The 10,596-nt window shown below is 38.9% G+C and overlaps 1 protein-coding gene across 2 annotated transcripts; it reads right to left on the reverse strand.

Moving 5' to 3' along the window:
* Positions 1-1,738: 1,738 nt before the first annotated feature.
* On the reverse strand, positions 1,739-10,250 carry SEM1 (SEM1 26S proteasome complex subunit). 2 transcript variants are annotated; one of them, XM_034760498.1, is made up of 4 exons: positions 10,091-10,250; positions 3,977-4,070; positions 2,850-2,905; positions 1,739-1,935 (listed from the first exon to the last, which is right to left on the reverse strand). In XM_034760498.1, the coding sequence occupies exons 1-4, from the start codon at positions 10,164-10,166 to the stop codon at positions 1,925-1,927; spliced, it is 237 nt and encodes a 78-aa protein (XP_034616389.1). In that variant the 5' UTR covers positions 10,167-10,250; the 3' UTR covers positions 1,739-1,924. The 2 variants fall into 2 exon arrangements, with proteins under 2 accessions (XP_034616389.1, XP_034616390.1); XM_034760499.1 differs by lacking the exon at positions 2,850-2,905 and having other exon boundaries at positions 10,091-10,249.
* Between the last annotated feature and the right edge of the window lie 346 nt (positions 10,251-10,596).

The raw sequence follows: 10,596 nt of genomic DNA on the forward strand, positions 1-10,596 counted from the left end.
AATAAGTTACAGTAACAAATGTTAACGGAAAATAGGTCAAGTTGTTTTCAACAATTAATGTTATAAACAGGTGCAAGAGAACCAGACAGGGAGACTAAATTAATCCAGATAAAAAAGGCCATGCTGCTGTCATTCAAGGACTATGTGGAAATCATTCTTGGTAAAAACAGAAAAGGAGAACCAGAAATTAATGAAACAGAATTGGTGCACCTAATTGGTCGACAAAATAATGAGGGGATGGGCTATTCCACCCATCATTCCCTTTTCGGGTCCTTAAAGAGACTTGAAGGTGGGGGGGGGGGGGGAAGAGGACAGAAGAATAGACGGCGGCTACTGAAGTGAGCTTCACCATCATGGCTGCCGCCCCCACTGTTTATCAGGATCTGGATCAAGGTCCAGATCCCAGGAGATATACCGACCAGAGCAGGACCCGGATGACATGGCTACCTCTAGCAGCTCCTGCTGAATCCCAACCACCACCTGAGATGAAGTTGGATTGGACTGTAACATCAGCCACAACGATAGCTCCAGCTCGTCTCAACTAAGGGACTGTTAAATGAGGACTTTTTTCCTTCTTACAACTCTCCAGGTAAAGAGAACAAGGAATGTTGTTAAAATGAAGGCCTTATTTTATACTGTAGATTTTAAATGTTTTAATGGTTTTTCCTCCTTTTCCGCATCTTTAATAAAAGGTTAAATGGATTTTTAATGGTGTGTTTGCCATGGTACTAAGCAGGCTGAGATCTCCAAACCTTGTTTAACACTGGATCATGCTAAATCTTTGTCTGCTACACTGAAGAGGCCAATATCAAATATCTGTTTCCCATATAGCTACTTATAGACTGTGATCAAGACACCACTTTACTTTGTTAAACTAAATATATTGAGCTTCTTGAGTCTATTACTATAGGCAGGTTTTCTAATCCTTTAATCATTTTCATAACTCTTTCCTGAACCCTCTCCAATTTATCAACATCCTTCTTAATTGTTGTACCAGAACTGGACACAATATTCTAGCAGCAGGTCACACCAGTGACCAATAAAGAGGTAAAATAACTTCTCCACTACTCAAGATCCCCCAATTTATGCATCCGAGGACCACATTCGCCCTTTTGGCTACTGTATCACACTGGGAGTTTATGTTCAGCTGATTACCCACCATGATCCCAAATCTTTTTCACAGTCACTGCTTTACAGGATCTCTAGAAAAGTCCTCTCTCTAACAGGGCTGGAGGAGTGTGCACTTCGGTTTTCTGTATTGTTCTTACCCCTAGATTACAGAGGCCTTTATTTTCCAGGGCTATCAAACTAGCTCTCACCAGCATATTAACTAAAGAAAAATTAAATGTTTTTAAATTAATCTTAAAATATTTTAACAGATTAATATTTGTTAATCTATCCTGTATTCATTCCCCCTGCCCACACACATCGCTTTCATATATTTTAGTCACATTTTGTTGGAATATAACAGAAATTTTAAATGCATTTCCGTCTTGCATTTGCATCTTGTCTACATCTACTCAAGACAAAGGGTCTGCTATTTTTCAATTCTGTTCTTACTGATGCTTATTTTGTTCCTATTGATTTTAATGGGATAGGCTTCAGCTATTTAAAGATTATCAGCAACCTCATATAAGAAACCATGAACACAGCTGCACAAACCACATAAGGATTGATTTTTTTTTTAAATATCTCATCAATAAAAAGAAGCTGAAAAAATACTGGAAATATAAAAGGGTTTAGATTAAAATTTTTATTATTTATACAAAACCAAAATAAATCAATGCAAACTGATAATGGATTGAATGTATCATCTCATGTCCCAGCCTGTCGTCTTTTTTCAACAATTCAATCTACAGTTCAATTTTAGATTATTCCATCTTCACTGAAAACTATGAGGTCTCCATCTTGTATCCATGTTTTTCTAGTTCAGCTCTGTATAAAAATAAGAACCAGAAGTATGATTGAGGCACAATAAAATACTGTCAGATATTTGCAAAGCTCTTTAAACCACGACAAATGTTAATCAAGAACCTAAATATTATCTGGTAAGAAAACATTAAATACCAATATGCTACTGTCACTTTTGATACAAAAGGACAAGTAAAAAGAGTAATAATTCACATTTGGCCTCACTTGCTTTACATTCCTTCTAGATTTCAGTTTAGTCACTCTTTTCAACATGGATATGAACCCCGATAAAAATTCAAAGGCTTATTTTATTATGGTCCTCACTCCTTATTGATTAAATCAGAGAAGTGCTTTCTTTCACCCCATTTTTAAGTCTATAAAACTTCATTAGAAATGATAATGCAGTACATGAGTTACCCTTGTGAAACCTTTCACCAGACTTCCTTATGCACAATTAACTGTTACCAGAACAGATTTTTTTAAATTATTTATTTTAAAAGAAGACCAACCATCTAGGAACAAAGTTAAAATTATTTTTGCAAAGCAAAATCTTAACAAGTTTTGACACTGCGTTCATCAGTATAGCATCTTTGATTCCTATTATATAAAAGGTCCTTAATCTTGTACGTAGTCCCACTGACTTCAATAGGATTATACATGCTTAAAATTAGGTGTGTGTTTATACTTTGAATCAGAGCCCAAATGAACACAATAGTTCTGATTCTGCAGTTCTTAAACAGGCATAACTTCCACCCAACTTGTTTTGACTGATGAATAATTGTGATAGTTTAGATAAGGAGATTATCTGAATACACAGAATGAATCAATCAATCTTTGTTGACCCAAACCAGGAGCAAGGATAGATTTTCATTACTAAAATGTAAGATTTATTTTTAGGACACTCAAGTCAGTTGTATTTCAGGATGGCTTAAACATACCAGGGATAGTCAGTGAATTGTGGTAGAGGAATGCTGTTCCAACCTCAGACTGGAGTCTTTAATTTAAATACAGAGATGAGGACAGATTATGAATACTTTACTATAAGATGTAATTAAGGTGTAGTTTTCACAGTCCAAAGTGTCATGTATTGAACTTCTCATACAGAAATTTCTGCCACACTTTGAGGATTCTTGTAATATTGTTGACACACACTGTCTTTAGAGTGGTAATATATTTAAGACCTGCAATTAACTTGAAACTACTTTTCAACTTGACAATAAGCAATTACACAAACAGGATTTACATTGACACCCACTACCTGAGGGTCACCTTAACCTTGTGTCTAAAACAAGGGAGTCAGTCCAGTAACTGTTTCAAATCAGGCTACATTACAGATATTTTGTTATGTGTACAATGTATGGCGGGATTAGTGATAAAGCACAAGTTTGTATTGATGATTCAAACTCCTTAAATTATAATTAGGCATCAGTAAAAGATTAACTGAAACTAAAAGTGACCTACAGAAAGGAGGGTTAAACAACTGGATTAGAAGTGCTCAGCTCCTGCCCATAGATATTTTTATATTTTAAAATTTTACTTCGATAATTTTTCCCCCTGTAATAAAGTCTATGACTGCCAGTAGAACTAGCCGGGAATTGCTTCACTTAATGGCTCTTTGCTGGAAGACAACTCCTCATTACAAGGAAACTTTTTGTGGGAACATCTCAGTATCGACAAGTCTTTTGTCTAGAAAGGTTTCTCAATTCAGGATGGAAAGTTTTTGAAATCCTGTAAAATTTTACAGGATGAGGAAGCTGTTTCCTGCCCCACTCTAATCATCACACACACACTGAGAGGTAACTGAGGGTTATTTCACTGTTTATAGAATTGACAGTGAAGTACAGAGGCTGGTCACCAGTAGTACGGCTTGTTGGGTTATGACAGCAAATGCTGCTTTTAAAAAACTCTTTGGGGCAGTTAAGTAGAGATTTGCTCATGTTTTTCTTTCAAAAATATTTTTTTTTAAACTGAACATTTTTTAAAGTCACAGATTCCACCCAACTAAAAACTACAGACTGAAAGTTTTATGTTCAACTTCTAACTGTAAATTAAACTCCAAGATTACCTTAACTGATTGGAGAAGTCATCTTCTACATTGTCATCATCCCAATTGTCTTCCCAGACATGTGCATCTTCATCTTCATCTAAACCAGCCCAGTCTAAGGACAGAAAACAGACAAAGTCTAAATATTTTATGTTGTACTGCTTTGGTAACATTTACTGTCAGCAAATAGGTCTGGCCATTAGATACACAAATCTCATCAATACCAAACATTTCCTCTGTTTATAAAAAAAAGTTCTGATCACATTAAAAAAGTGTTTAGAAGAATGAAATTATTACAAGATGCTATTTAACACCCTAACTTCTTGAATTATAATCAAAATACAACTTTATAAATAGCTATAAGATTAATGTTTTGGATTCCAGGATTATTTGTCCATAATGAGAATATTAATTAAAAAAGATCACTCATAGAAGATCTGTAACAATATAGCACAAATACAGAAGGTAACATGTTACCTGGTTTCCATTAATATGTCTAAAGACTTTTAGAAAGTCTGCAATTCCTCAGGGTTGCATGAAAATATTAACTTTAAATGTTGAGTGCTTTTATTGCCAAGAAAACTCAAAAAAACTCCTTTACTCAATCCACTTAGACCTTCCATTTCTTCTTATACAAAATACTGAAATTACAAGTAACTTATGTAGTAGAAAATCTGAAACTAAAACAAGAAGGGTATGCAACTATAGTTATACAATAAGTAGCTTCACATTTTTAATCCTTCCCCTCACCTTTAAAGCTACCAGTTCTATTTTTCATATAGGCAAAATGTTATTCTACAGCTGCAGCAGTAAAGATAACCAGAAAAGTAAATTGCAAGCTTTGCCCAGTATTGCAACATTGATGATAAGCAGAAGTGTCACCTAGTCTTGCACTTGGAAACTGGTTTTGGTCCTCTTATTAATACAGAAAAGTAGCAAAGCACTGCATGTGAAGCAAGTTCTCCTGGAGCACCAAAAAGGCTCATGGTAGGGAATATATTTTTGGTATTTGGCGCCCATGGTACAGATTTATAAGATTACCTGGCTATATTAGTTTTAAAAATATTAAATTTGAGAACATTGCAGTGCTCCTCCCCAACCTGCAAATGGTTTTGAATGGTGTTGCGTCCCACCATAATTTACAATCAGCTTTCTAACCAACCCAGCAAATCCAAAGCTTTCCAGCAACCAATAGAGTAGCATTGTACATATAAGTCAACAAAAGGAAACTGACTGTGGGAGGGTCGCAAACAGATCCAGGTGGGTTGCAATCACCCTTCCTCTCTTTATGAGTATAGGGAAAAGAGAGGTCCTGAAACTTTTTCCTATTGTAATGTGGTCACAGTATGGAAAAATTTGAGAACCACAGGAATAGAAGTATCCATTCCTAGCCAGCCACACGTGTAAAGAATTTAATGCCGAAGATAAGCGACTAAGATTTAGCTTCACAATCCACAGAATGGATCATTTATATGTGGAAAGGCTGGGCTGGAGACCCCGCAGAAACTAGAGAAAGGAAAAAAAAAAAAAAAAAAAAAAAAGGGTGGGAAGAGAAGAGACAAACCCCTTGAGGCAAGGACCAGCTTTATACTGTATTTGTACAGTGCCTAGCACAATGCGGTCCTGGTCCATTAATAGGGCTCCTAGGGGCTATGGTAATACTACTACTAATAATAATAATAATGCAAAACAAATAACTAATTACTCTATTGTCTTTTTCACTAGGATAATCACATTCAATTCACAAACAATGAAACTGAGTTACAAGAGAGGAAAGGGCCTTAATTCAGCACTACTTACAATAAACTTAATTTTTATTTACACAGTGCATTTAACATTCAAATTTAATGTTCTTACAAAGACTACAAAACAGTATTATATCAACTATTTCATTTACTGTATTTATATTTCAAAGACATACGCATTCCACAACAAATAAAAATGTGCTTTTGTAGGATAAAAATTGACCCAGAATTCAGGCATTACATTAATTGGTGACAAGAGTCTCAAATGATTTGAGATGATACAATCAGGCACAATGGCTCTGAGAGGTTCAACCATAAAAGGATAGTTGTCAGGCAGACTGACATTTCTTTACTCATGAAAACCTGCATCATGCTTCAAGAAGTGGGGCTAAGATGTCTTCCACATTAAAGTGGGTGAAAAACAGATGAAAGTGATAAAAAAAAAAAAAAGCCTGAATTGTGCTCTTATTCCTGTAGCTACAAGACTTTAAACTATTTGTATGTTGACACTATATACTAGGCTTGTGTATTGAAGTTATTATTCCAGTTACATTATATGCCTGTGACTGGATAAAAGTAAAAAATGATATAGCATTATCTGGGATTTGGAAGTATCAAAAATGTTTTTGAGAGTCGACTACCATTAAGTATTATTACTATAAACTAAAGTTACAAAATCTATTTTGACAAACTAGTCGTGATGGGAGTCTTAGAAAAGTATTTTAATATTCTGATCACTGCGTGGTGTGTTCTACACTTCAAAAATGAAGACAAAATAGTTTTTTGTACTCAGCTCTACAATACCAAAAGCCATACGATTTTATACCTCTGAAAAGGATCACAGAAGTCAAAAGTGACCAATTCACATTATACCATACATCATATCATACTAAACTTGAAATGAAACACTCTAGAACACATCTGTTTCAGATACTTAAAAATTTGGTATAATTATTTCTTGAAACTGAGTTGAAGTAGGAATTAAAGAAGTAAAGAATGCTTATGTAATGTAATTTTTGTTATGCTTTAATACAAGTTTGCATTACCTAATTTCCCTGTATCAGACGTAACAGAACTCTAACATGTACTGCTGCATAGAGAAGTAGTATAACTGGGAAGATTCACAGTTTGAGATAATTTTAGTAAAAGTTTTTATAATCAAATATTTATCCAATTATTTTTGATTAAGCAATAAAAAGAAAATACTCAAATAGTAGTTCTGAATATTCTTTATGATATGATCTTACTAGAAGGTTTAATGACTGCTTTATAGGTTGGGTTTTTTTTGTAAGCTACATCAAGAAGCCTTTAATGCTTAATCAGCAGACACATATAATATAAAGAATGATTTTTAAAAGTATTTCAATAGTTAACATCTACATCAAACTTCAATCACAAACTGAAGGAGAGTCTGGAGTTACTTTTTTGATAAAAATACTAATGCCCTGTATGAAACATTTTCAGAATTTCTTAAAAGTTAGGATGCTTAACAAATAGTATATCCACATTCAGTAAGAGGATTTCACCTCATTTGGTTTATAGATATATTACCATAATCTAAGAAGGCCAATGCAGTGCCCAAATACCCACCCTCATTCTCACATTATATTGTTTTCTCAAATTTATCAGAGCCAAGTTCTGATATCTGGGTTTTTTTCTACTGTGACAGTTAAAGAAGATTTCAAGGAAGGTCAGTTGAGGTTATTGCAGAGATACAGGAAAACTCAAGTATTCAGAAAGGTCCACCAAATCCTAGTTTTCTCCGTGTGAGGGTGTGGTTTGAGATTTTTAGAAATAAAATCTGAAACATTCATTTTTAGTGGCCATATTTGTCCAGTTCAATATTTATAGTGCATAGATTCCCCACCATCCCAAGTCATTTAATTCACATTTAACGGGGGGGGGGGGGGGGGGGGGAGAGATCACGTAGTAAGAAGCCTTTTTCCCTCTCATATGTTTTCTCTAAACAAGCCTCCCATTATCTTCTCAGTTCATCTAACCAGTTAATACAACAATTACAATAACATGTTTCTCTTTCTAACTGGAAATACTATATTTGACAAAGCTTATTTGATACATCTGTAACTCATAAAGCTATGTCAAGTACAAGGAAGATAAGATAGCATAGCAAATACTGTGAACATCCCTACCCACCATGATCTACACCAGCGGTTCTTAATTTTTAGTAACCTGAGGGCCCCCATTTTTATTTTAAAAATTTTGTGGACCCCCAAACTCCCTGCTCAGCTCTTGGCCCCACCCTCACTATACCCCATCCCTGCCCCACTTCTTCCCGCCCCACACTTGCCCCCCCTCTTCCCCGCCTCCTCCCCCGAGCACACCCCATCCCTGTGTCCCTGAACTAATTTGTTTCATGTTGCACACCCCATCCCTGCTCCTCCCCCTCCCAGCGCCTCCTGCATGCCACTGAACAGCTTTTCCCTGGCACGCAGGAGGCACTGGGAGGGAGAGTGATGAGTTGGTCAGCGGGGCCAGTGGCCCCGGACATGATTACACCCTGTCCCCCGAGGGCGCCCCATCCCTGCTCCTCCCCCTCCCTCCCAACGCCTCCTGCACACTGGGGAACAGCTGTTCAGCGGCATGCAGGAGGCACTGGGAGGGAGGGGGAGAAGTTGATCAGCAGGGCCCGTGGATCCCTTGGAGTATGCTTGTGGACCCCAGTTTGACAAACGCTGACCTACTCCATCAGCAATTCCCTTCATTCACTAATACAAGCCATCCCTTTAACCACTAAAACTTTTAAGGGCTTTATGGAAATTGACAATCATGCCCTATTCTGAAGTCTTCCAAGATTAAATCTAGGGCAGGACATTTTTATTTACAAGACTGTAAGGGAAAGTTCCTTATTTATAATTCTGTGTCTTTGCACACATAAAATGTTTTAGTAAAACCCAAAAAGAACATGTATTCCCTTTATTCACTAGCTTTGTAACTATCAAAAAAGCCGTAGAGTTTGTGTGTCAAGATTTAGTCTTTAAGATAAAGCTGCGATCAACTACTGTAATTGAGTCCTTTTATTACCTTTCCACCTTACCCCATTTTACATCCCTCATTCCCTTCCTCACATTTATTAATCTGGTTTGTCTGGAATTAGGAAATTTTTCTTCTTAATCATTTTGTGCATGAACGCAAAATGAAGCAGTTCTAATTAAGTCCAGCAACATGAAATAAATTAGTTCAGGTATACAGGGGCAGTTGTAGCAAAAAAAAAAAAAAAAAAAGGTTATAGTGCCCTAGCTTGTGACTTGTGCGCAGGAAGGAGAAAAAAGAACAGGAGTACTTGTGGCACCTTAGAGACTAACAAAACTATTTGAGCATAAGCTTTCATGGGCTACAGCCCACTTCATCAGATGGAACATATAGTGAGGAGATATATATACATACAGAGAACATGAAAAGGTGGGAATTCCCCTATGAACTCTAAAAGGCTAATTAATTAAGATTAGCATTTGAAAGATTTACTTTGCAGCTATTATAGACTGGATTAAAAATACAGAGAAAGACTAATCATTACATCACTTGCTTCTACATTTTTAAGTACCTGCTTTTGGGGGAGGGGGGAGGGAGGGGCAGGACTGCTAAATTACTCTGACTTTTGCCTCTGTGAAAAAATGGGCATTCTTCACAACAACTGTAAGTTTACTACCAATATATTATTTCCCCCTTTCCCTATGTTCTTCATATCTCTGATGTAACCCTGATTATCTCTGACTATTTGGAATGTTGATGAATTTCTTCAGCAACAAAGTTTATTAAATATAAATCGGCCATGATAGCCACCCTTTCTGATTAGAAAAAATGCAAGTGCAGGCTCAGGAACGCCTTTCACCAAATACAGCTGCATGCACGACAGGTGTGTCTTGTGTTATTCCCTAATAAGCTTAAAATATTCATAAGCAAAGTTTTTTCAGAGTTTAACATGCACAGACAGTATTGTGATACTGGTTTAGGATTTGGCAGAATAAACTGGCCCCTAAGCAGGACAGGCAGATTAGCCCGAGTTCACAGAGAGTTATGCCGGTTAAGAAGTTGGCCACTAACAAGTAGTTGTTGTTTTTCTTTTTTTGTTGCAGCTGGACGTCTCCACGGCGCGCGGAAAGCCGCAGGCTGTGGCAAGGCTGCTCGACCCGCACACGGCGCTACCCCCTTACTGCACGTGGCTCGGTGGGGTGACTGGGGCAGCCCGCATGAACGGCGTGGCCCATAGGCCCGGCGGGGAGGGGAGGGGAGGGGAGGACTCGCCCCATCCCTCGCGGACTAAGACCCGGCAGCTGTGGGCAGGTCAGAGCCGAGGCCTGGCCCCGCCACACGGGCGCCCCCACCCACCGCCCTAACCCCAGCGCCCGCCAGCCCGGGACACCGCCGTCACCTTCCGCCGGGAACTCCTCGAACTCGTCATCCTCCTCCAGGAGCCCCAGGTCCACGGGCGGCTTCTTCTCGGCCATGATCAGCCTCCTCGGCCTGCTGCTGCCGCTCTAGCGTCCGAGCGGGCTGGGAGGCTACGTCTCGGCTGCCCCGCGGGGCATGACGGGATGCTGGCGGACTCAGCGGTAGGAACGGCGCATGCGTAATAACGGAGTCCGCCGGCAAGTCCGAGTCACTGTCCCTCCCCGCCCGCTCCCCATACACCACCATAGACTTCCCCCCACATCGCCTTGGCCGCTTTCTCTCCCCTCCCGCACTGCCGGCCCCATCCTCCCCCCTCCGCTCTACACTGCCAGCTCCATCCTCCTCCCCCCTCGTACACTGCCCGCCCTCCCCTCCCCCTCCCTTCTCCTCTTCTCTCCCCACCGCTCTGCACTGCCAGCTGTATCCTCCTCCCCCCTCGTACACTGCCCGTCCCATCCTCCCCGCGCCCTCCCTTCTCCTCTCCTC

This window comes from Trachemys scripta, chromosome 2, assembly GCF_013100865.1.
Source record: "Trachemys scripta elegans isolate TJP31775 chromosome 2, CAS_Tse_1.0, whole genome shotgun sequence".
Lineage (NCBI taxonomy): Eukaryota > Metazoa > Chordata > Testudines > Emydidae > Trachemys > Trachemys scripta.